Source organism: Podospora bellae-mahoneyi, assembly GCF_035222275.1.
Source record: "Podospora bellae-mahoneyi strain CBS 112042 chromosome 1 map unlocalized CBS112042p_1, whole genome shotgun sequence".
In the NCBI taxonomy this organism is placed as follows: domain Eukaryota; kingdom Fungi; phylum Ascomycota; class Sordariomycetes; order Sordariales; family Podosporaceae; genus Podospora; species Podospora bellae-mahoneyi.
The window spans coordinates 5,736,154-5,763,451 of record NW_026946359.1 but is presented as its reverse complement, the minus strand read 5'-3'; the positions used below and the strand labels follow the sequence as shown (position 1 = coordinate 5,763,451).

At 51.4% G+C, this 27,298-nt stretch overlaps 9 protein-coding genes across 9 annotated transcripts; 4 read left to right on the top strand and 5 right to left on the bottom strand.

Annotated features, from left to right (window-relative positions):
• Nucleotides 1-476: 476 nt before the first annotated feature.
• Nucleotides 477-3,427, bottom strand: QC761_117270 (uncharacterized protein). The gene is made up of 6 exons (XM_062875006.1): nt 2,669-3,427; nt 2,370-2,605; nt 1,916-2,281; nt 1,602-1,859; nt 1,057-1,554; nt 477-994 (listed from the first exon to the last, which is right to left on the bottom strand). The coding sequence occupies exons 1-6, from the start codon at nt 2,709-2,711 to the stop codon at nt 662-664; spliced, it is 1,734 nt and encodes a 577-aa protein (XP_062738226.1). The 5' UTR covers nt 2,712-3,427; the 3' UTR covers nt 477-661.
• A 1,198-nt stretch (nt 3,428-4,625) lies between these two features.
• Nucleotides 4,626-9,168, top strand: QC761_117260 (uncharacterized protein). The gene is made up of 10 exons (XM_062875005.1): nt 4,626-4,848; nt 5,020-5,054; nt 5,292-5,376; nt 5,518-6,945; nt 7,027-7,151; nt 7,205-8,101; nt 8,161-8,201; nt 8,258-8,497; nt 8,553-8,774; nt 8,835-9,168. The coding sequence occupies exons 4-10, from the start codon at nt 5,573-5,575 to the stop codon at nt 8,985-8,987; spliced, it is 3,051 nt and encodes a 1,016-aa protein (XP_062738225.1). The 5' UTR covers nt 4,626-4,848; nt 5,020-5,054; nt 5,292-5,376; nt 5,518-5,572; the 3' UTR covers nt 8,988-9,168.
• A 1,636-nt stretch (nt 9,169-10,804) lies between these two features.
• Nucleotides 10,805-13,187, bottom strand: QC761_117250 (uncharacterized protein). The gene is made up of 2 exons (XM_062875004.1): nt 12,763-13,187; nt 10,805-12,678 (listed from the first exon to the last, which is right to left on the bottom strand). Exons 1-2 carry the CDS (start codon nt 12,808-12,810, stop codon nt 11,593-11,595), a joined length of 1,134 nt encoding a protein of 377 aa, XP_062738224.1. The 5' UTR covers nt 12,811-13,187; the 3' UTR covers nt 10,805-11,592.
• Nucleotides 13,188-13,449: 262 nt separating this feature from the next.
• HER2 (Trimeric GatFAB AmidoTransferase(AdT) complex subunit) lies at nt 13,450-14,973 on the top strand (the record flags this gene model as incomplete). Its single annotated transcript, XM_062875003.1, has 1 exon — nt 13,450-14,973. One exon carries the CDS (start codon nt 13,450-13,452, stop codon nt 14,971-14,973), a length of 1,524 nt encoding a protein of 507 aa, XP_062738223.1.
• Nucleotides 14,974-15,110: 137 nt separating this feature from the next.
• On the bottom strand, nt 15,111-16,091 carry QC761_117230 (uncharacterized protein; the record flags this gene model as incomplete). Its single annotated transcript, XM_062875002.1, has 1 exon — nt 15,111-16,091. The coding sequence occupies one exon, from the start codon at nt 16,089-16,091 to the stop codon at nt 15,111-15,113; it is 981 nt and encodes a 326-aa protein (XP_062738222.1).
• Nucleotides 16,092-16,409: 318 nt separating this feature from the next.
• Nucleotides 16,410-17,563, top strand: QC761_117220 (uncharacterized protein). Its single transcript, XM_062875001.1, is given in 3 exon segments — nt 16,410-16,615; nt 16,628-16,707; nt 16,787-17,563. 2 exon segments carry the CDS (start codon nt 16,659-16,661, stop codon nt 17,335-17,337), a joined length of 600 nt encoding a protein of 199 aa, XP_062738221.1. The 5' UTR covers nt 16,410-16,615; nt 16,628-16,658; the 3' UTR covers nt 17,338-17,563.
• On the bottom strand, nt 17,522-18,734 carry QC761_117210 (uncharacterized protein). The gene is made up of 3 exons (XM_062875000.1): nt 18,192-18,734; nt 18,063-18,128; nt 17,522-17,990 (listed from the first exon to the last, which is right to left on the bottom strand). Exons 1-3 carry the CDS (start codon nt 18,222-18,224, stop codon nt 17,811-17,813), a joined length of 279 nt encoding a protein of 92 aa, XP_062738220.1. The 5' UTR covers nt 18,225-18,734; the 3' UTR covers nt 17,522-17,810.
• A 2,950-nt stretch (nt 18,735-21,684) lies between these two features.
• ROM2 (RHO1 GDP-GTP exchange protein 2) lies at nt 21,685-26,664 on the bottom strand. Its single transcript, XM_062874999.1, has 4 exons — nt 26,128-26,664; nt 23,467-26,012; nt 22,231-23,415; nt 21,685-22,144 (listed from the first exon to the last, which is right to left on the bottom strand). Exons 2-4 carry the CDS (start codon nt 26,008-26,010, stop codon nt 21,947-21,949), a joined length of 3,927 nt encoding a protein of 1,308 aa, XP_062738219.1. The 5' UTR covers nt 26,011-26,012; nt 26,128-26,664; the 3' UTR covers nt 21,685-21,946.
• A 136-nt stretch (nt 26,665-26,800) lies between these two features.
• QC761_0019340 (uncharacterized protein) lies at nt 26,801-27,285 on the top strand (the record flags this gene model as incomplete). The annotated part of the gene is made up of 2 exons (XM_062872055.1): nt 26,801-26,805; nt 27,075-27,285. 2 exons carry the CDS (start codon nt 26,801-26,803, stop codon nt 27,283-27,285), a joined length of 216 nt encoding a protein of 71 aa, XP_062738218.1.
• Between the last annotated feature and the right edge of the window lie 13 nt (nt 27,286-27,298).

Genomic DNA, 27,298 nt, shown 5'->3' with positions numbered 1-27,298 from the left:
TGTAGAGGCATCTTACCCCGTCTCCCCCACCCTGTGAAGTAGCTAAACAAGTCTCCATGGCCTCGAGGGTGGTCGGTTGTTAATGGTTTGACAAAAAGCACACCGGACCCGAGGCAGTGCAACATGTTTCCTGCACCAACCATACCAAGTCAGTCATTAGCCAAGTCCTAATGAGGAGGATGGTGGTCAACTTGCCTAGCTTACCTTACGAGACGTTGTCGAAAGATACCTGGTACCTATGGCGAGAGGTGAGATTGAATGGTCGAATTGGGAAGGTGGAGACGTCGTGTAAGTGGTGCTTAGGTGATGGAATGTGCCTTGTTCTGGGAACTGGCCTAAAGTAAAAAAATCCCAGTAAAGCAACTGCAACTTTTCAACATGCAATGCCTCTCTCGTCCAGATCTCCTTTTTGTAGCTCTGCGGAGTTCTTGTGTAGAGTCTCTCTCTACCGGCAAGCAAGATTTATCAGCTGCAGCGTTGAATGATGGTGACATGATTTGTAGGTAGAGATCAAGTCCTCAACCACTCTGAACGACAGGCATTCCAGAATTTGGCTAACAGGTTGAAGATTCTCCGAAATACTAGCTTCCATTACTATCCAACACGCAAACACTACCATGGCTTTCCAAAACAATACTCAATATCCAAAAACAGCCGCCACTCAAAGCTTCGCGCCCGCCGCTCTCCTCGCCTCCCTCTCCCTATCCCGAAGCAAGCGACGCAGGATCTTGCCGCTCGGGCTCTTGGGAATAGCATCGATGAACTCAATACCGCCCTTGAGCCACTTGTAGTGCGCCTTGTGATCCTGGACATGCTTGAGAATCTCAGCCGCCATGTCCTCGTCCTTCCGCCCGGCCATGGACGCCGGTGTTACCACAAAAGCCTTGGGTACTTCGCCGTCGCGCTCGTCAGGAACCGCAATGACCGCGCAGTCATCGACGGCTGGGTGAGTGAGGAGGTGGGCTTCGAGTTCGGCTGGGGCGACTTGGTGGGCCTGTTCAGAATAACATTGTGAGTTTCGATGTCAATATTTTCAAGGGGGTATGATGAACTCACCTTGACCTTGATCAACTCCTTGAGCCGGTCCACAATGGTAATGTGCTCATACCCACTGGGCGCCTTGGTGACAATGACCTCATCGCCGGTCCTCAGCCATCTTCCATCCTCATCCCAGACATAAGCTTCGGCGGTAGCCTTCTCGTTGTTCAGGTATCCGAGAGTGATGGAGGGTGACTGAACCAGAAGCTCCCCTGGCTTGTTGTACTCGGTGATCTCCTTGCCGTCTTGATCAATGATCTTGGCCCGTGTGCCTGGCACCAGAGACCCAGATGTGCCTTGGTGGATATCGTGTTCGCTGGTGGTGCATACGACGGTAGCCGATTCAGTCATGCCGTATCCCTGACCCACATGCCACGTTGGGTAGATCTTCAGGAGCTCCTCAGCTGTCTCCTTTCCAAGAGGCGCTGCTCCGGTAAAGAGAAGTCTGACACTGCTCAGGTCATATTTCTTGAGGATGTCTCTGCTACTCAACATACGGATGACGATTGGAGGAACCTACGTTTGTTAGCAGATGCAGAAAACGAAGCGAAAAGCACACTCACCAAAGGAAGATAGTTGATCTTGAACCTTTCAATGGCCTGGAGATACTCTGTTAGATCAAACTTGGGGAGGACAATGACGCCATCGCCTCTCCAAACTGAAGAATGAGCGATGACCACCAGCCCATAAATGTGGCTGAATGGCAGCAATCCCAAAGCCGTTTGTGTTTCCACCCCAAGCTTTTCTCTTGAGACTGAGTCGTAGATGCAAAATTGCATGGTGTTCGCAATAACGTTCTTGTGCGAGATCATGACAGCTTTCTGGTCCCCAGTTAGCTGAACCCATATCCAACCAAGACTCAACTGTTTCGACTTACTGGCAGACCAGAAGTGCCGCTGGAGTAGCACAAAAATGCCACTTGTCTCTCACCCTGACCCTTAACCCATTTCAGGGGCTCGAGCTCAGGTACGGACTGACCCAGTTGAATCAAGTCATCCACAGTCTTGTAGGGGAGTTTCTTTGAATGCACTGGCGCATCCATGATAAAGATCTTGTCATCTGGAATCCCTACCGCCTTTGCAGCCGTCAAGGCGGTCTCCAAAACTGGCACACAGGTGAACAGTGCCTTGGCTCCTGAAGAACGAAGCTGGTGCTCAAGCTCTCCGGCTGAGTAGGCGACGTTGGCAGGTGTAGCGATACCGGACAGTCGGTGGACTGAATGAAGCACAGACAGGTAGTCAATCTGTCGGCGACGCACGCGATAAGTCAGCGAAAAGCTCGGCGCGCACCCCTGATTCTGCACCCTGAACTCCTTTTGTTCGTTTACTTACAGTATTGACAGAGAAAACAGCAATGACCTTGTCCCACGGCGAATCAACATTTGGCTCCCAGCCCATAACCTTAGACAATGCCCTCGCGAGAAGCTCGGTGCGGTTGTGCTGCTCGGTTACACCATATGTCTTGCCTGTCAAGCCGCAGGTGAAGGGATTCCGGCTCTTTGCAATTGGGCGACGACCGTAGATCTCATTCTTCATAAACTCTCCAATGGTAATCGAATCAGGGGGGTCTATGTATGAACCAGTTAGCCATGTTTGCCTACATCTCAACCGGATTTTGGGGTAAGCCTCACCGAATGGGAGCTTCGGGACCCAAGGAGGGGGGTAAAAGACCATCTTGACACAGTTTTGTCACGGTTGTAGTGTGTTGAGTTGTTAAACTGGCACGGCCGAACCTGTTGGCTGGGAATGTCGTTCTTTGATACAACAGCGCTTGATCAGTGGTGCTGTCTCAACCACTCAGCGTCAACGAAACCAGTTTTCAGCGCAGCACAGTCGGTGAGATAAAAGAAAAGGAGAAGGGGTTTTTGACAGCACGCAATGCTTTGATAACATGCGAATGCTGAGACAAGGCGACGACCCAGCCATCCTCAATCCCCGTCTTGGACACAGTTGACAAGGGTCCCCGAACCGTTCACAATCCCGTTTCTGGCCCACTTTCCCCATGATTGAGGACTTGGCGCTTCCATTCCCACCAACACTTGCTCGCTTGCAAGGCTTCCCCGCAGTCTCCCCCGCATTTGCCCCAAGCTCCTCGGTAAACCCCCCTTCTAGCGCTGTTTGACATGCGGGGTAGCTGACCGCGAGACATGCACGAGCCAGTTCCACCAACTGCTCAACTTCCGGTCTCCCCTCGGTTATCAGGTCTTTCGGAAGGCATTTGGCTAACATCGAGTCATTGCCGGTGTTCTGTGGCACTTGGATGACGTTTTCAGGAACAATAGGTTTGTTATTGGGCAATTCAGAAGTACATACAAAACTATGTGGGAGTGAGATGGCCAATCTACGTGTTCGAATCCACAAGATGCCCCATGGTGCCACCTCAGTCCGTTCCTTCCGTCGCCGTAATCCCAATTTCTCTCAACATACGTCATGGCCGCTTTGTTTGGGGAAAAAAGACTTGCCAGGCAGTTACAATACACAAACAATTGCCCGCCTTCGTCACCTCTCCATGACTATTGTGGTTCTCTGATTGGGTTTAAAACCAAATAGAGAGTTGAGCTGGTGGGAACTAGGCCGATTCTCAAGCTCTACCGTTTTGAAAGAAGATAACAAGTGAGTTGTTGGTATGCTCTCACCAAGAGGGCAAACTTCACATATGAGGTCAGTTGGTAGCAGGGCTCCATCTCTCCTTCCACATCGGATGATCCGAGATATGAAAAAGCTTGGTTTCGATCTCCCGCAGAGCCTCAAGTTCTACAGCTACGGTTTCAGACGACTCCTCTCACACGAGGCTTCCATGTGCCTGAAGCCCCGCTCTGGTCATGTCTCACAGAGCAGACAACACCAACAATGTAGGCAGTCCGTTCCTCTCGCATACTCCCTCCATTATCTTTTGTCTTCTCACAGCACCTAGCAGAAAAGAGAAAATAATATAGATATAGGTGAATGATTCTGGGACTTGACTCGATTTTCAAAAGCGCATTGCAATCCGTGGCTGCCTGGAAGTAAGGAGCGGAATGACGTAATTCGGTGCCGTTGAGCCCAGTCGCTCTTGCTCCCCGTTCAGGGGAAGGGGTCGGTCCTTACTTCGTCGGCGATCATGGCACAGTGCACACAATTCAAAGACCTTGGGAAGAACCCACCTCTTTCCCTGCGCGTAGAGGACGGGTGATCTTATGCTCGACTTCTTGCGTGTCTCCATAGACTCAAGACTATCAAAGAGGACGCAGGAGTACTTGGCCTGGAGACACTTTGGGGGGTGAATTGATGAGGAAACTGACTCAATATGTTCAAAGTAATCAAACAGAGATCAGCTAAACCAATATATTAACAAGCAACCTTCGTTATTATTATTCACTTTCAAACAACACATCACAGCACCAGTATCATCTCGTCTAGTCTTCTGAGTCTCTAAGGCGCGTCCGAGATAGACATGTCTGCTGAAGAGATTTGCTGTCCTTTAATGTTCAGGATGGGACGAACAGCAAGGGCAAACCTTGCCTCAGTCGTCCATAGGATAGATAGCCAGCCCCCAGCCCTAGTCTACACAGTACCAGAGTCCTTCCTCCTTCCCTCCCACCTTCCACTGCTATCCACGAGGCTCGAAGAGTTTTTCTTCATTGTTATCTGCTAGTGAAGACGGAAGGCACGAGTGGTGCCTGGGACCTGGGGCCTGAACCACCTCTCTGCTCCTCTACCCTCCCCAACCTATTTGATTCCTTTTCCTTTCCCTTTCTTCTTCTTCTCCTCAACACCACCGAATCCTCCCACCTCCGCCTGCTCGCTTGCGAGCACCGTTCGTGAACGTCGAGTAAGTTGAATTCCCCTACACTCCTCCACGATTATCGCGCGCGTCGTCACGAAGTATCGTGAATTCAAAATGTCTTCGACAGTTCATTTTGACTTCTGTGGATGATACCCTCTGTACAACAGTATTTAAGCCACAGTTGATCTTGGCGGCTAACACGGCGCAACCTTACAGTCCCCCAGATCCTCCCAGCCCAATCGGACCTTGCGGTAAGTCATTTTGCTTCGAGAAAACTCCTCATTCCACCTTCTATACCATCCCAATATCATCTCAAAGACCTCAGCCAATGAGAAATGGCCAGAAATGGGCGGAGCAACTACATGACCACTCAAGATTTTCTCCCTGCGTGGAGCGGTTCAAACTCTTACGAAACTCTCAGTATCTTTTTTTTCTGCTTTGCCAAATGATTGGTACTGTTCAGAGTCTGTTTTGACAAGAACCAGCAGAAGCAAGAGACAAACAGCCATTAAGCCCCGACTGCCCAGCAATCAGTCTTATTCCCTATTCTTAACCCGCGACAGGGCTCACAAGGCAAGTCTTGGTTCTTCTTTTCACAGTGGGAACGTCAACGGAGAGTGTTTTTTTGGGTTCATCGCGATGCCTGCGAGCACCTGAATTTCCTCTCATTGGCTCCCCTTTTTTGTTCGAGTCTATATACTAACCTCTATCCAGCCCAAGTACCTACTTCGCCGACCTCGCAGAGCTGACTTGCACACATCTGACAGCGATGTCTGACATGACCACCGAGGTGACCGGCACAAGCTCCCCTGAGGCTGACGGTATCTTTTCCGGCGTCTCCTCGCCCCTGAGCTCAGCTCCCTCGTCTCCTGTCATGCCTGTCTCTGGCAGGCCCAAGCGCCAGGCTGCCTTGCGAGCCACAGAGAAGTTGACGAGCATCATTCAGGGGTTTGGTGCCTTTGACGACTTCCCGCGGGCCAACAAGCGGTCCCGGGAAGACAGTCCCGAGTTTGAGGATTCGCGTGCGGTTACCAAATCTATCAGCAAGCGCTTGCGGACTCGGGAATTCTCCGAGATTCACTCCAAGGATGTCAATGACGAGGCTGAGACTGACATTGATGCCGAGCACGGAATTGATGCCGAACACGAAGTTGACGCCGAGCACGAGATTTTCGTCAAGAATGACATGAACGCTGACTTTGTCGTCAATGCCGGGTGTGGCGCCAATGTCGAGAATAACATTGACCCCAACCTGGAGCGCGAAAACGTGCCTCTCTACCCAGCTACAGCCGAAAACCACGAGGTCAAATCTGGCATTCCGTTCCACATGCAAGCAGACGCAATGGATATGCAGCTGGCCAATGTGCCCTCGGAAAATTACGTTGAAAATATCATGTTCAACCTGAGGGCCATCGTTAACCATCAAGCCGCAACTCACCATGGTGCCGTCGACCCCTTCTTGGCCCACCAGCAATTTTTTATGAATGAACCGGTGTTTGACCAGAACTGGTACAACCCTCACACCCAAAGCTATCATCCCACCGCCTACCCCTTTGTCGCTATCCCGCCCGTGGTCAACCTTCTCACGACCAACTCTCCATTGGTTAACCCTCCGATGGTCGACCCTTTCGTCCATCCCGACCCCGCCCATCAGGCCGGACAGTCGCTGCATTTTTACAACCACAACAGTGGTGCTCTGGCTTCTCAGATCCCAATTTGGGACTCGAGTGTCTACCCATTTGTCGCCAGTCGTCCTGCGGTGGGCTCTCCCGTGGTCGGCCTACCCGCGATTGACCCTCACAGTCCTATCTTGGACGTGGCTCAGTACCCAGATATTGACGACATCATCCCCCAGGCCGCCAACATCAAGATTGACCTGGCTATCGCGCCTGTCACCGACAAGGATGAAGAGACTGCCCCTGTTGCCAAGCTCGCCCCTCGTGTCCCTGTTGCCAGGCCTGCCCCTCGTGGCCCGCCTCCAATTCACTCGAGGTTTCGCGGGGGGTTATGCGAGGCCCTCCCTTACTACAAGTCCTACAAGAGCAGTCTCTACAACATCGGTCTGCTTGCCAAGGGATTTCTGATTGACTTGGAGGTCGAAAAGGGCGATGTCTTCCACCAAAGCGTTGTCATTTCGGCTGTGTAAGTACTCTCATCCTCGTTCATCTTCTTCGGGTTCGTAGGCCCTTGTAGTGTTTACTATGGTTGCTAACTTAGGTACAGTGGGGGTGGCCGAGTGAGAAAAGGAAGCGTAATGGTTCGTGGTCGCGACGCCGATGACAACGCCACCAACGTTCGATCCATCAAGAACGCTTATGAGCAACGTACTTTAATTGCTATCATTGCGGGTGAGTGAAATTCAGGTTTTCCATGAACCAGAGCATGCTAACCCACTTTGAAGGTGAGAATCATCCGCTTTACCCTTGCCAGCCGCCTGCCCCTTACGCTGTTCTCGACTGGTTCCACATCACATACATGTGGAAAGAGATTCTGAGGAACCCTGAGACTCAAAGGATCTTTTCAGTCTGGCGTATTCGGTTCGAAAAAGCCAACCCCTTCACGCCGTCTTGGTGGATTCCTGCTGGGCAGGAGGAGATCGTGACTCCGGTCACTTGTCCCATGAGAGTTTGCTCTTTCTGTCACCAGGAGAGTAAACAAATTTTTACCATTGGATGGTTCTGCCTCCAATACGGCTGCAACATGTACTATCGGATGTTGCCCGGCCAACTGGTCGACCTCGATGCTCTGGCCTACAGCCAAGCCTTTCTTGACGAGCGCCAGCCTTTCACGGGAACCATTCCCTCGCTCATGCCCGAGTTACCCGCCGTCAATTCTCAGCACCACGGCACAGAGTTGGGTCTTCGCGGAGGGTTTGTCTGCCCCCAGTGCCATCATGCCTGCAGACGTCGGTACTGGAACTGGCTGCAGTGCGAGATCCCAGGGTGCGGGTTCAAGAAGGCAGCCCCCATGACTCCATTCCCTCAGGCAGAGCTTGAGGCTGAGGTTGAGGCCTTCACAAAGCAGATGGCGTCCAGAAGATCACGCCATCAAGCCAACGATGCCCTCACCACCATCTGGCTTGAGAAATATGCCATTCGATCATCTGTTATGGACCTTGGAGGCTATAACGTTCGTCAGTTCTTCCTGACCGACGCTCAGGAACGTATTATTGGCTCCTTCACAATTTTTGAGTCGAATGAGGTCATCAACGCCAGGCCTGGTGGCCCAGATGAGCTATTCAGGTCTTTGGAGGTGGAAGATATTGGTCTGAAGAGGAACCCCGCTGCCGTCGCTGGTCGTAAGTCGTACTCATTCCATGACGTTTCCAGTAGGGAGACCATACTGACACTCTTCCAGACAAGCTTGAAGGTTTGACCCGCCACTTCCAGCAAAACTTTGTAAGTCCAACACTTATGTCAGATTGTTGGGTATCAAACTCACAATGATTCCCAAGGGTGCCCGCTACAAGTTTGGAGTCTCGGTACAGTCCAAGGGCTTCGCCGAGGCCCCCTCTGCCATTCTCAAGGCTCTCAAGCGTCTTGACTGGGCCAAGAATGTTGCCGTGTCTTCTGCCACGGCAAACTTCCCGGCTGATCATGAGATTGGTGATGATTCCATCACCAACCTTGACGCTCATAGCCAAAGCTTCAATGAGCTGCTCGCCCTGGGCTATATGGAGGATGATAAGATTAATGTATGTTACCGTTGCTGGCGACGTTACTGAGGTGTACTAACCTATCATTCCACAGTATCATGATGATGGTGAAAAGGAGCTTGGCCCTGTTGTCGCCGCTCTATCACTTGGGTCGCCTTGCACGATGAGGTTTCGCCCCAAGCGAAACAAGGGATTCGAAACCAATGGTTTCACCAGAACTGGTGGGAAGAAAAACCACAAGGATATTCTGGAGGTGGAGATGAAGCACGGTGATATGATGGTGATGGCTGGGTGCACCATCCAGAAGCTGTATGAGGTGCGCTCTTCCTTCCCTGACTGCAACTTGTGTACCTATCTCTAACACTCAGCCTTGCAGCACGCCGTCACCCCCGAGGGAAAGCGACGGTTCGCTCTGACCGCCCGTTTCATCGACCCGGAGAAGATGGAGCTTCAGGCGGACAGAGATGACGCCTTTATGAAGGGCACCATCCCCGAATACGCCGCTGCTTTCGAGTACGACGGCTTCTGAGCCGTTTCCAAGTTGTTGTCGCCTTTTCTTTTGGGCTTTCTCGTGCAATTTTCGTTTTTCCCATGCATTATAGTTTTGTTCTGAGGCCTCGGAGGATATAGTGGAGATCTTAGGGGGTAATTTGCACGTCGACTTGGGCGCAATATTCGTGGACATGTTGCTTTTGTTTTTATAGGGGGTAAATGGCGAGGAGTTTTGGGGGGGAGGGAATTCATAGCGTTGTAGACATTCAAATACATGCGGACATTTATCTATGACTTTTTGAGGTCTTTTTGTGACTTGATGTAGCTATTTGGACGTCCAGTCCTACGTTTGAGACCTGTGATTCTTGGCTGTGGGCGTTATTGTCGATTGTAGGCATCAAATCCAAGGATTTCCACAACCGAGGTCTGAAAACGTCACAGAAATCTGTTTTCTCCGCTTCAGGGGAGGCTAGAAAGAGGTAGCTGGATGTCCTTCAACAACATAATGTTGCATATTAATGCATAGAGATCCACATTTTAATGGCTTTTGAGGCCTTCTTGTGTGGGATGATGCATTGCCCCAGCCTCAAATCCCATATGGTAGACCTCTTTAAGGCTATTTAAAGATTAACCACAGTCAGAAGTACAGCCCTTTAACCTCAGTTCAACGCCCAAAAACCTCAATACCGAGGCTGTAAGAGTCGACCAAAATGGAGTTTTGCCTGCTTGACATGGGGGCCAAAAGGGATCTCACACAGCCCTGCAAAGCCCTACATTACCTTTCCCCCCAAACTGGTCAAAAATGCTGCATTTGAAGTCTTTTGAATGAAGTCTACATGGAATTTGCATAGATTTTTTAAAGGTAATTATATTTGAACAATCGTCATCCAAGCTTTAACATGAGAGATCGTTTGTGAACGCTGCTGAGTTTTTGTTTTTGCGTTTTTAAACAATAAAGACATCATTTGTGAATGCTGCTGAGTTTTTTTTTTTTTTTGTTTTTGAACGACTAAGACATCATTTGTAAACGCTGCCTAAATATGCGTTTTGCACTTGTGAGCACTATTCTTCGTTTTTAAACGATCGAGACATCATATATGTAAACGCTGCTGGAATCTAAACTTTACACTTGTGAGCGCTGCTAAGTTTCATTTTGTTGTAGACGGAGAAGATGTTTGTGTGTGAGTGCTGGTGAGTAGTATTTTGTTTTTTTTTCTTTTAAACGATTTAAGACATTCATTTATGCGTAAGCACTGTCGGATTATGCATTTTGCACTTGTGAGCACTGCTGAGCTTTATTCTTGTCTGTAGACTATAAAGACATTCATTGATGAGCTGATGGAAAGTAAATACATGATGCTAGTCAATAGAATAACTATAATGCTAATGAATCGGGAAGAATCTGTAGAGCGGAGCTAGAGCTGTGTAAATGAATACTAACAAGGGTCTTATTTGCTCTAACTTTTCGTCTACCTTAGATCAGGGATGTTGAGAGAAGGCGTTGATCCGATTTAAAGACTTCATAGTTAAGTACTCTAACAAAGACAGAATTAACCAAGACTTAACGGAAAGACCTTGTGTCTTAGTTCCATGGTTCCAAGAGGATGTGTGTTCAACTTCCATCAACCATATCATAAGCTAGTAGTGTTTGATATAAGATACGCCCCGAGCTTCAAGGGAAGTAGCAGTGAGTAACTCTACTTTAACTTCCAGTTCCGTCTGGTTTTATTAAACGACATGGCAAGCGAGTCTGCAGTCCAAGGCGGTCGATATGTACAATAACTGTAGAGGTTCTGTTGTGTTGTGGTCTTTTGAAGACTCCGAATACCTAGGGTCATACAATTACAAGTGCAAGGTTAACTACAGGTGTTGGGGTTGACTAGAAATGCCGGGTTGACTAGATGTGATGGAGACTACGGAGCTAGAATTGGGTTGCATAACCCAGGAACGGCGAATTGCCGCGGCGACGGCAGCAAGGGTGGCAGTAGCAATGTCAACACCGGTCCTGGCTGCAGGACCGGCAGGACAACCGGAGAAGCGGGTGCCCTGGTCAGGGGCAGGGCTGGCCATCGCCAGGACGACGGCAATATGGATAAGGACCACCCTAGGCCCAACAGCAAAAACTGTAGTAACTGCGAGACTGCAGATGGGCCAGGTTATCACCACAACTGCAACAGTGATCCAAAAAATCCACAACAAAGGACAGAACCGTGAGAACCAAGCCTAACACTAGCCAACCCTTTTTCGTAGCCTGGTAAGCCCAAGCCTGTCAATGATGCTTTAGCTGCCACTGTATTTTTGAGATCGGATATGTGTCACCAGTCCGGGTACAACAGCCGAGTGGCAAGATGACGGTACCTGCATCAATGTCTCAGACGATCAACTCACTAGCCAACATATCCTCAAAGACGGATTGTCACACTTGCCCAATGTCGAGGTTTCGCAACCACATAGCATTTCCATTAAATGCCCAATTTCAGGTGTGTTAACAAACAATCACTCGCCCATTATCCCATCAAAAACACAAAAGGCTCTTCCTAATCACGGCCATTAGCCACCTATCTTACAAAAGTGACCCCCTGCAAAGAAAAACCACTCCATATTAACAACCACTATTTACCAAAAGACAGCAAGAAAAGCACTCACTTCTTCCCCTCCAAGTGCCACTCAAACACCCTCCCCCAGACCTCCTTCGCCCCCTTTTCAATAACCTCCCCATGACAGGGCACAATCACCTCAAAATCCCAATCCCTATACATCCTCCCCACAATCTCGTTGAACCCGTCCCTATCCGCCCTGCTCACAACCCACCACAAAAACCTCTTCATCCCCTTCGCCTCTCCCTCCGTACTGTTCATCCCCATAAACCATCCCCCTAACAACCCCGGCTTCGGCTTCTTCTCCTCCGGTACCTTTGAGTACTGCTCCGTCGCAGGCAAATTAAACAACAAATCCGCCTCGATGAGCACCTTGTCCGGTTTATACAAAAACACCACTTCCTTGTTGGGATGAGAGGCGATATACTCCACCTCGAAGTCTTTGTCGAACTCGACATCTACCGAGTACGGCCTGGGTGTGTTTTTGCCAATGACAACATCAAACGGTTCGTGGCCGATTTTAGGGTCGTTCTTCACCTTGAGGCGCTTCTCGGGGAGACCTTCTGGGCCGATTAATTTCGCCGCGGGGTAGGCTTTTTTCCATTCCGAGAGGAAGATGTGGTGTTCAATGTCCGTCGCGACCAGGTACTTGACTTGACCTCCCCAGGAAGCGATCTTGGCTTTGGTGGCTTCCGTCAGCGCGACGGGGGAGAAGACTGCGATGGAGCCGGAGGTGAGGCGGACAGCGGTGCCGCGGCCGCCGATGGGGATTTTACCGAAACGGGAGAAGGGTACAGAAAAGATGGCGACGTTGGGGGTGAGGTCGCGGATGACCATTACCTCGTCGGGGTTGTCGGGGATGAGGGAGGAGGACATGATTGCTTTTGGGTACTTGTACTTGTAGAGGAAGAAGATGAGGATGAGAGCTTCCAAGTAGCCTTTGCCGATGTGTCTTTTGATAGACCAGCGATTTGGAGGCCTGTATTGACGGTAAGAGTTGTGGTCGTAGTTGTAGTTGTAACCGCCGCGAGACTGGCGCGGGCCTTGAGACTGATGTCTGAGAGGTTGGTATTGGTGGGTTGGTCTGAATAAAGCTCTAAGTGGTTGCTGGTGATGGTGATGTTGTTTTGGCTGTGAAAACGAGAAGTCAATTAATGAGCCCAAGAGAACAGATGATGTGTTTCCACTCTTATATGGTATGACATCGTCACTTACAAGGCCGTATTTGAGAAAACGCAATGGTGATGGGACGATTCTTGGCATGGCACTTAGTAATTGGGAGGTGGTGTGAACAAAGCTGCGCCTCACTACAAACGGAGTGCCTGGCGGTTGCAAATCACGCGCATGGAACGACAAAGAACAGCTTTCTCGAATTTTAAAGCGGATATTTACCAATAGAGTCTCGATGCGTATAATTGCGACGGGGATGCCGCAATCGCAGGAGTGAGGTTAATGCGATCAAGGGTGCAAAAGGTCCCCTGAATTTGGAAATTGACCTCGGCAGCTGGGATGACCTCAGCACTCAAAAACGATTTGGAATGGCACAAACTCAAATTTCACATGGGGACCGCCTGGTGCTTGTGATCTATCAAGCGGCTGAACTGAAAGCTCCTGGCCGTTTCCTGTCAGGTGGATTATTCATCCGTCCCCCTGGCGGCTCTCCATTCTCAAGATCGGGTTTCGGTGACGACATCGTGCCCGGTGCAAATGCAACGTTGATGGCCAGGGTTGAGGAGCTTGCGCCACACCCTAACCCTTATCGGAGCTCATGAATCTTATCAATCTTCAACACCACCAACACATCAACCCGATCACGACAAGCTTCAATGATGCCGGACCACGCCCCCGTTTGAGCCAGTTGGAGTCGACAAATCGTTGGCTGTAATATCGAAAGCTAGCCCAATGCTATCCCGGTCGGGTCTCCGGGGTGCCCGGCTGCGCGTTGTGAGCCTCACCTCACAACGCCGTCTTCTCAACCACTTCATTACACACCCCGCCGAGCCAATACCACCACCACCCCAACCGGCTCCGTCTTCTTCTCCCAGTCCAAAACAATTCACTCTCGCCGTAAAAGACAACATAGCCACCACAATCCCAGGCCTCCCAACAACATGCGCCTCCGGCATCCTCTCCAAATCTTACGTCTCCCCCATCGAAGCCACAATCATTACCCAGCTCCGCGCCCGCGGCGCAGTGATTACGGGCAAGACTAATCTCGATGAGTTCGGCATGGGAAGCCACTCGATATACTCCCACTATGGTCCAGTATCTCAAGACACCCCCCCAGAAACATCAGCAGGCGGCAGCTCAGGAGGCAGCGCCGTAGCAGTAGCCAACGGGGAGGTAGAACTTGCTCTCGGGACAGACACGGGTGGATCGGTAAGACTACCAGCGGCATACACCGGTATCATCGGGTATAAGCCCTCCTACGGAATGATCTCACGCTATGGAGTCATTCCTTACGCCAACAGCCTAGACACAGTGGGCTTTCTCAGCAAGCAGATCAACCCACTAAAGGAGTTGATTGTTGGAGAGCGAGGGCTGTGGAAGGAACACGACAGCAATGATCCGACGAGTTTGACTGCGGCGGCCAGGAAAAGATGCGCTGCTCAGCGAAGGGGCTATCGCAGCCGACAAGGTCAAACTACAGAGTTGGAAGGGCTGAAATTTGGTATCCCACTCGAGTACAACATCGCCGAGCTCGACCCCGAGATCCGGGATGCCTGGGCTGCCGCTGCGAAGAGGTTACAAGATGCCGGGGCTAGGATCGTACCAGTGTCGCTGCCGACAACTAAACATGCCCTCGCGGCGTACTACGTCATTGCTCCGGCCGAGGCGTCTTCCAACCTGGCAAAATACGACGGGGTACGCTATGGAGCGAGGGACGCTGAGGGAGCAAGCGATGCATCAGCCGGAGGTGTTCTCTACGCCTCGACAAGAGGAAAGGGTTTCGGTGAGGAGGTCAAGAGGCGGATCTTGCTGGGCTCATATACCCTCAGTTCAGAGGCGATGGACAACTACTTTATAAAGGCGCAACGAGTGCGGAGACTGGTGAGGAGGGATTTCAACAGGGTGTTTGCGCTGGAGAACCCGCTGCAAGAGAGGGAGACGTTCGAGCTGAGTGATCTGCCTGAGGAGGTGGAGATGGAGGACAAATGGGGACCGGAGGAGGTGGACTTTCTGCTGTGTCCTACAGCGCCGACATTGGCTCCTAAGCTGAAGGGGGTGATGGAGCAGCAGCCGGTGGATGCGTATATGAATGATGTGTTTACTGTGCCGGCCAGCTTGGCGGGCCTGCCAGCGATTAGCGTGCCGATGAAGGTGGCGACCGAAGGAGCAGCAGGACTGCAGTTGATCGGGCAGTACTGGGACGATGCAAGGCTGCTGGATGTTGCGGATGCTGTGGCCAAGGAGGTCAGAACATAAGGCACTTTGTACGAACATGTGATTTAAGGTATTATTGTACATGTATGCATGTTGGTTGTGCCTAGATGCGGATCGGTCCTTTAGACCCTCAAGATACCCACCCTGATACCTTTCCACCCCTGCCTTGATTCCAGAGTTCAAGGACTTGCCTCGCCCTCCTCACGGTCCCTGTCAGACCTGTCAATATCCATCCTGTCGTGATCTGACCGCTCTCCCCTCGACCTCGAGCGTGATGGCGACCTGTGCCTCGATCCCGACCTGGACCGTGACCTATACCTCCCAGACCTAGACCTTGACCTTGACCTTGACCTTGATCTTGATCTCGACCTAGACCTCGAATATGACCTCGACCTTGAATCCCGCCTGTCCGCTGATCTCGACCTCGAATATGACCTCGACCTCGACCTCTCACCCCCACTCCCACCCCTCCCATTTTTATCCTCTCCCCCATCCTTCATCTCCTCATCCTCCTCCTCCTCCTCAAGCAAATCCTCCAAACTCCCCAACGGACTAACCCTCGGCTCCAACAGCTCCAAATCCTCCAACACATCCCTCCTCCTCATCTTCCACAAACTCGTCGCACACACCCTGTCCTTGACCAGCAAATCATCCACAAACTCATCCATGTACGTCAAACTAACCCCGTTCCTCCCCTTCCTCCTCAACTTCCTCCTGTCCTCCAAGAACGGCTCCAGCCTCGTATAAACATCCTTGTCCTGCCTCGTCAACCTAATATAAAACACGGCCAACGCCCTCAGATACTTGAACTTCTCACCCCCGAAATTGAGATACTCGTTCAAGATATCATCGTTTGGTGCAAGCTGCAGGAGTTTAAAGGCAAGGCAGAGGAACGGCGTGGGCTTTTGGACCGTCCCGGTTACGCCGCCGATGTGGTCGACGTGCTCGACTACCCTGTCAACAATGTCCGCTTCGTTGATGGCGTAACATTGCTCTTTGTAAAAGTAGGAATCGACTATGCGCTCGCGGACGGCTTTTTCGAGGATGGTGGCTGGGTTGAGGCCGTTGGGGGCTAGGGGACCCGAGGAGCCGCGCTCGTCGAGAAAGCGGCGTTCGTCGGCGCGGTGGAATTCAGACGTTTTGGGTTTGCGGTCGGTCATTGTGATTGTGTGTGGTCGGCTTGAGGGGGGATGGGGATTGGGATGTTTGAATCGCGAACATATATTGGAGAAGGACGCAGAGCGCGCCGCGAAAGATGGTGCCCCACACTGAAATTTATGTGGGGCTTTGGGGAAAGAGGGTGCCAAGAAGAAGAAGAGCTTCCCCCCAGCTTTTGCTTGGCACGCGCGGCGCCACAGCAGATAACCGATTGTTGCCCGTCCAACTGCGGTTCGTGGTGTTGAGACCGGGGGTGTTCCAAGGCACGCCGCCGCCTCGCTCTTTGGTTGGAGGGACAAGCCAAGGTTGGCGTGGGTGGGTACAAAATCCAAGTGTGACCACTCTCTCTTTACCAAACCATGGATGACTTCTCTGTTGAGCTGTTGTAGCAACAACATCCTCTATTGATACATACATACATATAAATATATATATATATATATACACCTCAGCCTCTCGGGAACCACAAGCACACACGCACGCACGAGCAAGGAGGGACAGACGACAAACACACAGATACACACACATACCCACACACACACAAAAAAAACAAAAAAAAAAAAAAAACAATGCTCCTCACCTCCAGCCAAGTCTCCATAGCCGTCTCCTCCGGCGTCGGTATGCACCTACCCGTCCTTCCCGTGTCCCATGTTCCATGTCACTAACATTCCACCCACCCACCCCCTCCGCAAAATAGTATTCTTCTTCACTTTAGCTCTCTTCCTGTCAGGGTACACAATCCAACAACGCACCCTCCGCGAAATTAGAGCGAGCATCAACCGCCCTAAACCCTCCCCCAAAATCTTCCTCCCTGATCGGTTCAAGCAATCGACCACTGAGCTCGAGGATGGGACGATAGTGATCATCGAGGATGAGAATATCTCCCGCCCGCCGAGACCACTGAAAGAAATCTTGTTGGAGGAGGAGAAGGAAAAGGAGCTGGAACGGGAGAGGGAGGTGGTGATCTCTGTTGTTTCTACTGTTCCCACTGAGGAGGAGGTGCTGGCTGAGAAGAAGCAGGTGGAGGAGAAGGAAAAGAAGGAGGGGGGGCTGCTTGGGTGGATGAGGACTAGTAAGAAGGCTGAGAAGAAGACAGAAGGAGACGATGGTGAGCAAGAAGGGGAAGACGGGGAGGAAGGGCCACAGAAACCAATCAGCAGAGCGGAGAGACGGAAGAGGATCAAGGAGGAGCTGATGAGACTGGCGCAAGGTGAAGAAAGGGGGTGGTATCAGAGGAGGTTGTACTGATTGTCTGGGCGTGCTGGCGGGAACTGAGACTGGGTAGGGCCGGGGGGTCCAACTTCACGCGTGTGATGGAAAAAAAGAAGCCCACCATTTCTTTTGAGTATGAGATATGATCATTTTTTTTTGGAGTTAGGTACGGGGCGGCGCATGGGGGGATCATTTTGGATTGTAAGAGGGAGCATAGCTTTGATGCTTGATGAACTGTTATTGTATATGATAAAGTCCTGTGTTGATTGTTCCTACCCCGTCTATAGTATATTTGGTACCGTTCCAGTTGAATGCCCCTTCTACTCAAGTTGCCAAATCCCAAAGTTCAGTCTGTGCCTTTTCCCATCCCATCACGAAACAAAAGTACAACTCCAAGACTCCAGTATCCCTTCCCCGTGAACTCCAGCCTATTGTAAGGCTTTCCTATGCGCCATGGTTTCCAGCACCAATATTCCGACAAAAGCCAAAAGTCACTTCATCTTCCTCAGTCACTTCCTCAACCACGAGGATATGTACCCGCCACTGCTACTCCCAGATTTCTTGTTGCCACTCTTGGATCCCTTACCGCCGCTGCCATAAGCTTGGTCATTGTACCCCGGTGTGGCAGTCATCCACAGCTCATCCTCGGGCAGCAAGCCTCGCGTCATTGACTGGCCGTCCTTGACTGTCTGAGAATTTGTGAGAGCTGATTAGAAATTGAACATTTGACAAATTTCGAGAGGAATGGGGATATGACTCACGACGCAGAGCTTACACCGCTCGCCGAACTTGGATACGTAATTTGTGCAACGGTTCGGGTTGGGTCTCTATGTAAGTCAGAGCCGTTAGTATCCGTCACCAAGATTCAGGCGACGATAGCGAAAGCATACATTGTAATAGTTTGCACATGGGCAGGCGTTCATTTTGGCAGTCGGAGTATGTAGATGGAGACAAATACCGATATCTCGTAGACAGAGTGGTTGTGGAGGTAGCTGCCGGTGGTAGTAACAACTGATATCAGATCGTATGAGAGCGGTCGTCGAGATGTATTGATTATGACAGCTTATGACGACGATGTGCAGTGGGTAAGAGCACAAAAAGTAATAGTCCACGCTGCAAATAATAAGAGCAAAAAGAACGGCCGAGGGCAAGCATGTGAGAGAGACGTCAGAGGGATATTAATACATCACCATCAGTCGGTCACCCAGACCCAGAAATGCATAACTTGTCTTAGCCTCTCCCATCATGTTGTATCCATGTACTTAGATCCGGGTAGCTATCAATCAGTCATCTCGGACGACCGAAAGAGAGAGTAAGAAAAGAGACAAGACAGGAACCTGATGGCCTTGTCCCCCCGGCCCCCAGTCGGGGCTAGACTGAGCGGTTGTCCAAGCGGCCGGGCCGTTAGCTCACTGTTCCCCATCAGGTTTTTCATTCCTTTCCAGTTGAGATAAGCTTCATCCGTCCACCCGTCAGATCCGCCAGGCGGCTTGGCTTGCGGAGATCTACCACGACGTTAGATCAGACGGAAAGGAAAAAGAAGTCATATGAGAAATCTGTCTTGAACCACCAGTCCTGTCCTTATGATTGGACCACCACACTCGACAAAAATGCCAAAGTTGTCTAACTTGCTGGACGCAGTACGCGGGTCCGAATCCTACCCACGCATACACACGCCCATCTTAGGGACACACCACCTACACACACACCCCTGTTCCTGCATTCTAGATGATACATGATGAGCGCAGAAACCTTCTCTTTTCTCTCATCCTCCCCGCAAATGATGGAGAGAATGACCTCAAACTGTTTATCTGGGGGTTCAGCTGCCAGGATTCTCATACGGGTTTTTGCAGTTCGAGTCGCACAGCAGATAGCTCTCCACCACCCCAAATCCAACCAAAACCAGGCTGTCGGGATTTTTTTCTTTTCATGGCCACATCATCACCGTCCATCGCTCAGATGGAGTCAAGGGAGAACAGTGAAATGTCTCGCAGAGTGGCTCCGGAGGGTCATGTCACCGGGGACAGCCGACTCTCATCTTTCCCCCAGTCACTCCTCCACCCGTTCCTGTCTGGCGTAGATCCTGGGTTTTTTCCCCCCTCCAACAAGGTCTCGGCCCTGATCTCCCTTCGATCCGAAATCTTGTTGTCTGTGTCTGTGAAGAGCCCGAGCGCATTCTTCCTTTTTCCTTGTTGCCGCCACGGCTCGGTAGGAGAAGTTAGAGAGCAAGAGGAAAAAAAAAAAAAAAAGATCCCGTTGTTCCCGTACCCGACACATGTCAATTTCACATTTGAAATCGTCACATGCCCCTGTCCGCGAGACCCCTTTCCCGCTTCTCACTCCCCGGCACCCCCCCGTTACCGATACCCCACAATATCTCGAGTCTGGGGAGACCCTTGTCAGCGGATTGGACTGGGCAACGGTTGGGTATGGTCACCGTAACATTTGGTAACGGTTACAAGTGCACTGTGACGGCGTTCGACGGCTCGGGGGCTGACAGCTGTCACCAATACTCTGTCTTGCTGCTTTTGCATCATCTTCATAACAATGTGATGAGAGAGAGGTATGCGTTGATGCAAAACAAGAAGTTGGGCCTCCTCCAAGACAGACGGATCAACTCGGCATACATCACAATCACACCTGAGAGCTATCTCAGCACTACTGCAAGACACAGTGAGAGACACCAACATGGCTCCATGGTGAGTTCATAGCGGGGTATCTCCCACCGTCCACCTCTCCATTGATCCCCTGATTATCACTTTTTTGCCTGCCGATTGAGTGCAACATGACGCGCGTTTACGGAGTCTCACAAGAAATCCTCCATTTAGGAGGGGAGGACAATGTACAACGACGTTTGTTGAACACCCATCGAGATGCCCTCACCGGCAAAGACAAAGTAGCTGCATGTCCATTCGCTAGGCTAACCAAAACCCTATTCTTGATTTGGGAATGCAAAACCAGGACCAAAACCCCGTTTGGGACAACGTCGATCCCTCGTCTTCCCACTTTGGGCGTCTGTGCAATATCTCTTTTTTTTTTTTTTTTCTGCTTCATCAACAGGGCAGAGGTGCAGTGGTGCACTGCAGCAGCAACCAGACTGCCAAACTGCCCAAGATCGGTCCGTTCGAGAACCAAAAAGCAAGCGAGAGCTACGTTGGCATTCGTCTAGAGACACTGACAACAACTTGGCTGTTCGGCACTCCCGTTGGCCTTCTCCTGGCTTCATCGAGAAATCGACGACAGGAAGAAGAAAAAATATGACATATCAAAAGACAACCCAGACCTTTTTCCTTTCTGTACCCGTCTCAACTACGACAAGACTCAGTGTGTCTATCAACATGGCGAACAGGAAAAAGTCTCACAAACCAACCCTCCCCCCCCCCCGCGCTCCCCCTCCTCTCTCCTCAACAGCGATATCGGTGTGGCATTTCCCTTTCTTTTGACCTCTCCCTTTGATCTGTCAAATCAGCTTCGTACCTACCTATGTCTTCCCGTCAGGTCACCATGCATCATCAACATGCATCACCTGCAAAGTGACAGCGGATCAACCGTCCGTCCCCCCTGCTTCCCGAGCCAACAACCTACCCAATCCTTTTCTCCCAGCTCCTCGAAGTGAAAAAGAAAGATTTCTCTAGAGTCAACCACACCATCCACAAATCCCAGAAGCCGATCAATCGGTCGATCCGGTGCATGAATTCCCGTTAACCCAATCAAGAATCACCAAGGGTGGTGATGATCAATTCTGCCACAACAAACCGCACAGATGCCAAATCTGCGGACATGACGTCCATAATCTCTTTCTCGGGGGCTCACTTTCCCAAAAGCTTCCTTCAACCTCCCCCATCGCGGACATTCGGTAGTAGCACTCGTCATGATCCTCCGTCCTGTTTAACTCTACAGTTCAGCCGTACCATGTCTACCCTCCCGCTTCACACCACCACCAAAGCTGAATGAATGAATGCAAGCCTCCTTCTGATAATGACATCGGCTACCTACCCTCCCAACCCCCTTGCATTCATCATTGTACCACTTAGTCACCAACAAACCCTACATTCTGCCCAATAGACAAACTGACTTTCGACACCCTTATATTCTCACCCAAAACTATCTCAACAGACAAAAAGCCATCACCCCCCCCTTGAGAACTTTAAACACATAGGTATTAACAAATAAACTAAATGCTTTTCCCTCCCAAGGAAACACAAAGCAAAAACAACATCGCAACACACACGCGAAAAAAAAAAAAAAAAACCCATCTGTCTTTCAAACCTTCCTAGCATTACACCCAACTCAAAAACCCCCCTGCCCCTTGTTTCTCCAGTTATACCCCCAAAACTTTTCCAACAAAAACTTTCTTGCTCATGTTAAAAAGGTAATAATACCTTGGACTTGTGTGTTATGTAGAAAACAAACAGAAAAAAACAAAAGTAAGACAGACAAAAACATCACTACACGATCCCAACCACACTACAATAGAAACTTCCCGAAATTGAAGAAAAAAGAAAACTCTCCCAGATATTCCAACCCTGCTGCTACTGCTCCTCTTCCTTCAAACCCCGTCTGCAAACCGCTCCCCCCCCCACCTACTTTGAACTCAAAGACTTCCAAACCGGAATATTACTTTCCCTTTCCCTTCTTGATAAACTTAAATATTCACCGTCAACCTAGGCGGCTGCTGCTGGCCCGAAGTACCCGACACCGCCCCTTGGTCACCCCCATCTGTCGACGGCAACGCTGCCGGCGCCGCTCCATCAACAGGGTACATACTCCCCCTCTGGCTCTTCCAAAAGTCAATCGCCCCAACCACATCCTGTCCTTGCTCATCCTCGTACGCAAACAAGATCTGTACAACCCGTTAGTTCCCAGCCATTCTCTCTCAACACAAACTTGTAAAGTCCAATGTCAAATGTCAACAGAGTTGAAACTCACCTCATGCGTGCTGCAATGCAGCATCCTCAAGTTCCTATGCGGCACGATATGCACCGACAGATTCTCCAAATGCCTCAGCTCGATGAAGTTCGGCTCAAACGCCAGAATCCACGGGTAGCTCAACGCAAACGCCTGCGGTGACCCTTCCCAGTCCAGCCTCCATTCCGGCTTCGCCCTCCACCCGTTCCTGTTCACATAAAACGAAAACTCGCTGTAATTCAGCAAAAACTCCCCGTTAAGGCGCTCAATGTGAATAGGCTTGACCCCTTCCTTTCTCGACACGAAATCCAGTGACGTGTCGGCTTGGTCGAGCAGCGATTGCGTTTCCAGCGTTTCGAGAGAAACAACTTCAAACCCTCTAGCGCAGGCGACACACAGTTTGGATTTGAGGAAGTGGACCGACGTCGATTCGGTGGGGATGTAAAACTCCTTGAACGGCTTGAGTTCGTCCTGGCCGGCGTTGAACATTTTGGAGAGACCTTTTTGCTTCTTGGTGCGGGACATGGCGTCGTTCGGTTCGTAGACCTTGATCGTGGTAGACAGCGCGCTGCTTCGGACGCAGCAGACAAGATGTCTCCCCAGACAGATACCCGACTTGAAGAAGTTACAGTGGTTCTGAATCTTCTTGGCCCTCTTGGACGAGAGCGGCTCGTTGGGATCCAGCGCGCCGAGCTGATACGACAACAGCGACTTGTTGGAGAGAACCAGCAGAAGCTGATATTCCTCCAGGACATCAACCTGCGTCACACCCGTCACGTCTATCACACGGCGCGGTGCTGCGTTTCCGTCCCTGGCGCGACGATCCGACATGTAGATGCCGCTGTCGGTTCCGTAAATAAGCTTGCGACCGCCATCGAAAGGCGTGATGCAGTTGATCTTGTTCTGGGGCGAGAAGAAGCCAGAGGAGATGACAGTCGTGTTGAAGAAGTCGGCACGGGCTCTCAGCTTGGACTGCGCAGCATCGATGAACTCGAGCCACTTCTGTCGTCCGGACTGGCTCGAAGCATACAGCGTCAGCTCGTAACCGTTCTTGCCTAGATGCCGGAAAGTGACGGGCCATTCGCCCTTTTTGGTGTCATTGGCCGCGCGAAGAGGCAGTAAACTAGACGATGTCCTCTTGACGGAACCAGACTGCGGAATAACCTCGTCCATCTCCTTGATGGAAAGAAGCTCCAGCGGAATCGGCTAGAGCCATGTTAGCCATGTGTCTAAGAACATCCTGTCCCGATCACTTACCCTCCTATACGCTTTAATGTCCTCCGTCTTGCCCACCTGTTTAATCCGAACCAAAAGGATAGCATGGTCAAACAAGTAAGCAGTGATATCGGCTGTCGTTTCCGTCGGCGTCTTTTTGAACTGAGTCTTGTACACCATCTCACGGCCCTCATGTGTGAGCTTCAAGTCGACCCTTTCGTTGGGACGGAACTTGAGGTTCTCGTGAAGTCTGCGCAAGTTGAAACGATTCTCAGCCTTTCCAGACTCGGCATTCACCCTGCTGAGGAAATCACGGATCAAGGTCAGCACCTTGGGAATATCCTCCTTATCAGGGTTGCCGTCTTCAGTGTATTTCAAGACGTTCTCCAACAGCAACGGATACCTGGCCAGCCTCGTCGTCGGTTTTGTCAGGTAACCGTTCAGTTCCAGTTTCCTCGACTCCCTCCGCCGTTCAATTTCATCCACGAAAAGAGCAAAGTCCTTGTTTATGGCCCGTTCATTTTCGAACTCGTGCTTGCCCTCCAGCTGCTTGGAACCGTAGTGAATGAACGGCTCGAAGTGCGGCACATACTCCAGGAACACGTCACCAATGTTTTTGACAACCGGCGTCTTTTGCTGACGCTCCGTAAGTGCCCTGGCAAACTTGGAGCTGACGGCGTGGATACTTGGCGGATCGATGATATTGCTGAAAATCGTCTTGACCACCTTTTCTCGTCTCTGTGGTGGAAGTGGCGACATGCCGTTGATCTTTCCACGCAGTGGGAAGATCCAAAAGTCACGAAGATACTCCAAGTCCTTGACGAAATCTCTTTCCGTGTAGCAGACTTCCGCAATAACCTCCTGTCTCTTCTTTTCACGATCTCCGATGCTGTCAGCAATCTCCTTGGGAACGGTGTTGATCCAGAGTCTTTGTTCGTCTGTTTGATCAACATCATCGTCACCAACCGTGGCCTCTCCTTCTCTTTTGAGACCAGGACCCATAGTCAGCTTGAGCCTAGAGACCTGCTCCAGTCGTCTTGGGCATGCAATAGAATAGCACAGTTGATCTCTGGTGCAAGTTGGAGAGTAACACTCGGAGAGCAGTACAAAGACACCGTTCACCCCCGGTTCCTCGTTCGCTTCGTCCGACATCGTCTCGCGGAACTGGTACATTTCGTAGGTCGAGTCGCGCAACCTATGTTCGTACTGGACGTCGTGAAAGAATTTTTGTGCGTCAAGTGCGCGCCCCAGTAGCAAAGCCAGGTTTCGATCTGTGGTTCTGATAATGTAAGACAAAACATCAACCGCCTCGGCACCGCTGAAGGCGTTGGTGTATGTCAGTTCGTTCTTGGTCCTGTCTCCCACCACAATCTTTCGCCGGAAACACTCGGCAACACGAGATAGGAGAGCCGGGTACACAATTGGTGGCCGAATTCTGGCTGTCGGTGGTCTCTCACTGCCTAAAGATGACCTCTGAACAATCGTAGTGTCGCTTCTGTCTGTTGGGGCTATCGAAGGTGTGATGGTGCTGGCCATCGACATTGTCCTTTGGCTGTCGTTTCCAACTGAGGAGGCCATACTGACCGTCCTTGTCTGAGATCCGGGGGGGCCGTACCCCATAGCATGTCCTGGATTTGGCGAGCTATGCGAGCTATTGGCCAAATAGTCTGCCGTCACCGAATGACCACCGCTACTGTCGCGCCCCGCCGGCCTTCTATTCGGAATCACGCGGCCACTCATCGTCTGGTGAGAATCTCGATCGTGGGAGGGATAACCGGTCATGGTATTGGAACGATCCTCAAAGTGTCTCTCGGGCACAACCCGACCCTGTGCGGTGGTCCGCGCCGAGTGCTGGTTACTATACTGAGCATTGCGAAGGGCGTTGGCAGATGGGGCTGGTTGCTGGTATTGTTGCGGAGGAGGTTGATACATCGGGGGTCCTCTCGGATAGCTCGCCAGAGACTGAGATCGATAGGGGTCGGCATTCATCGCCGGAGCGGGTCTGCCACCTTGGTAGAACCGTTGGGTTGCGGTTTGCTGAGGGCTGTGATAGTCCTGGGGCGGCGACCCCTGAGGTGGCCTGCGCGGCGGCGGTTGCTGCTGATATTGCTGGTTATAGTGCTGAGACGGGTAGCCCTGTTGCCCCTGCTGCGGCGGCGGGCTTCCAGGGAAGGGGCGCCGTTGTTGCTGTTGCTGAAGAAACTGGGGCGACGGGACCTGGTTTCCGGTCGAAGCCGAGCGCGGTTGACCTTGCGCCTGGTAGTAGTCGTACCCTCCTCGGTCGTTCGGCCGCTGTCGCGGCATAGGCCCGCCGTATCCTCCTCCTCCTCCTCCCCCGCCATGAGGTGACCGCTGAGGCGGAGGTCGCTGCATGTCCGACATGCCCGAAGTGGATGTCATAGTTTGGGTGCGACCCGGTTGCATGAATTCGGGCGGGTGGACGGACGAGGTCATAGTCTGCGAACGGCCCGGGGGCGGTGCGGCGCCAAAGATGTTGGAGAAGGCGGCATCTCGCTGGTAGGTGTCGGCATGTCCCTGCTGGTGATGCCTCGACTGTGGCACTCGGTCCGGTTGATAATCGGCCATGTCTGCGTGTGTATCCCATCAGCAGCCGAATCTGGGTTGGGTATTCTAGTAGATGGGCGGCGGGATGCCCTCCTGTTCGAGAATGGAAGCAAAAAGTGGGGAAGGAAATAAACTTACTCGTATCTCGGTGTCGACGTCTCGCCGGCTACCTCGACGGGGAACGGTCTGGTCTAGATGTCGCACCTCACAGGGCAGGCAAACGATGGTCTCGGCCAGCTATAAAAGCCCAGTGTGCTTCTGACAACCACGGTGTATCCGTTGCCAACGGCTGGCTATCGCTGGAGTATTGTAGGTAATGGCAGGTAAAGGAACGTGTGTCGTCGGAGAAGGGCTGCCGTTCGTCGAGATTGTTTCCGGTCGGTGTCACGGACGGCCAGAGCTGACGTTATTGGACGTTGCCCCCTAACGACAATTTTTGGCCGGATGGGCCTAGGAGCCGGTAGCTTCTGAGTGGCTGGCTCGGGGGTGCACAGCGGCCGATTAGATGTACGGACGCATCCCTCACCGACTGTTCAAGAGAATGGAAATGGGCAGGACACGATATCAGATGGCGACACGATCAATCTCTCGACAGAAAGGAGAGCATTCACACCCAGCGAGGCCAAAGTGGTCCTTACAGGGCCTCAAGGGTGGATGCCGGAGAGTGGGCGCAGCATCCCGCCGCCCCTGTCTGTTTCTTCCACCTTGGGCCTAAATTTCAAGGCAATCTCGAATTACAGTTAGTTACCTTACCTTAGGCCAACATGATAAGCACCTCATGATTAATTTCTCGCATTATCCCGTATATTCCATGTGGTCAGCTGAACCAGTTTTGGTGAGTCTCACAGACACAGGTGCAAAAAAAAAAAAAAAAAAAAAAAAGAAACGACGCGTGTTTATCCAACCAGGGGAGCGAAAGTTTCCGGACTGTTTTGCTTATCGCGTCTGGTTGGCGATGATGCAGGTGGCCCCAAATCAAGCTCTGTGGCACTGTGACCCTGTGTAACGATAAACAAGGTATTCCAAACCAACTGAAATATCACGTGCGCCGTCACCTGAAGCAAAGGGAAGGCTGATCTTGGCAGGTTAGCACTGAACGGCTCCCCCAAGCTGCGGGTGGTGCTTGGCCTTGGCGGCTTCGTAACATCCAAGCTGTGCCGTGCTGTTTGTCGTGCAGTGCACTGGAGGCAGAGACAACAACGTCGAGCTCTCCCAAACCCCTACGCCTGGTCGACGTCCACCTTTATCGTCGCCCATTCGCTTCTAGCCGTCATCTACAACCCGAATCCGTCTTGAATTGGAGACATCT

Bases quoted from the DNA above. Each gene is read 5' to 3' on its own strand.
- QC761_117270 (XM_062875006.1), bottom strand. From the start codon at position 2,711: ATGGTCTTTTACCCCCCTCCTTGGGTCCCGAAGCTCCCATTCG. The intron at 2,606-2,668 runs GTGAGGCTTACC...GTTCATACATAG, and splicing joins GGTCCCGAAGCTCCCATTCG to ACCCCCCTGATTCGATTACC. The intron at 995-1,056 runs GTGAGTTCATCA...TATTCTGAACAG, and splicing joins AGGAGTTGATCAAGGTCAAG to GCCCACCAAGTCGCCCCAGC.
- QC761_117260 (XM_062875005.1), top strand. From the start codon at position 5,573: ATGTCTGACATGACCACCGAGGTGACCGGCACAAGCTCCCCTGAGGCT. The intron at 7,152-7,204 runs GTGAGTGAAATT...CCCACTTTGAAG, and splicing joins TTTAATTGCTATCATTGCGG to GTGAGAATCATCCGCTTTAC. The intron at 8,102-8,160 runs GTAAGTCGTACT...ACACTCTTCCAG, and splicing joins CCCCGCTGCCGTCGCTGGTC to ACAAGCTTGAAGGTTTGACC.
- QC761_117250 (XM_062875004.1), bottom strand. From the start codon at position 12,810: ATGCCAAGAATCGTCCCATCACCATTGCGTTTTCTCAAATACGGCCTT. The intron at 12,679-12,762 runs GTAAGTGACGAT...TCGTTTTCACAG, and splicing joins GTTTTCTCAAATACGGCCTT to CCAAAACAACATCACCATCA.
- QC761_117220 (XM_062875001.1), top strand. From the start codon at position 16,659: ATGCTCCTCACCTCCAGCCAAGTCTCCATAGCCGTCTCCTCCGGCGTC. The intron at 16,708-16,786 runs GTATGCACCTAC...TCCGCAAAATAG, and splicing joins AGCCGTCTCCTCCGGCGTCG to TATTCTTCTTCACTTTAGCT.
- QC761_117210 (XM_062875000.1), bottom strand. From the start codon at position 18,224: ATGAACGCCTGCCCATGTGCAAACTATTACAAT. The intron at 18,129-18,191 runs GTATGCTTTCGC...TGACTTACATAG, and splicing joins CATGTGCAAACTATTACAAT to AGACCCAACCCGAACCGTTG. The intron at 17,991-18,062 runs GTGAGTCATATC...ACAAATTCTCAG, and splicing joins AGCGGTGTAAGCTCTGCGTC to ACAGTCAAGGACGGCCAGTC.
- ROM2 (XM_062874999.1), bottom strand. From the start codon at position 26,010: ATGGCCGATTATCAACCGGACCGAGTGCCACAGTCGAGGCATCACCAG. The intron at 23,416-23,466 runs GTAAGTGATCGG...ACATGGCTCTAG, and splicing joins ACATTAAAGCGTATAGGAGG to CCGATTCCGCTGGAGCTTCT. The intron at 22,145-22,230 runs GTGAGTTTCAAC...CGGGTTGTACAG, and splicing joins TGCATTGCAGCACGCATGAG to ATCTTGTTTGCGTACGAGGA.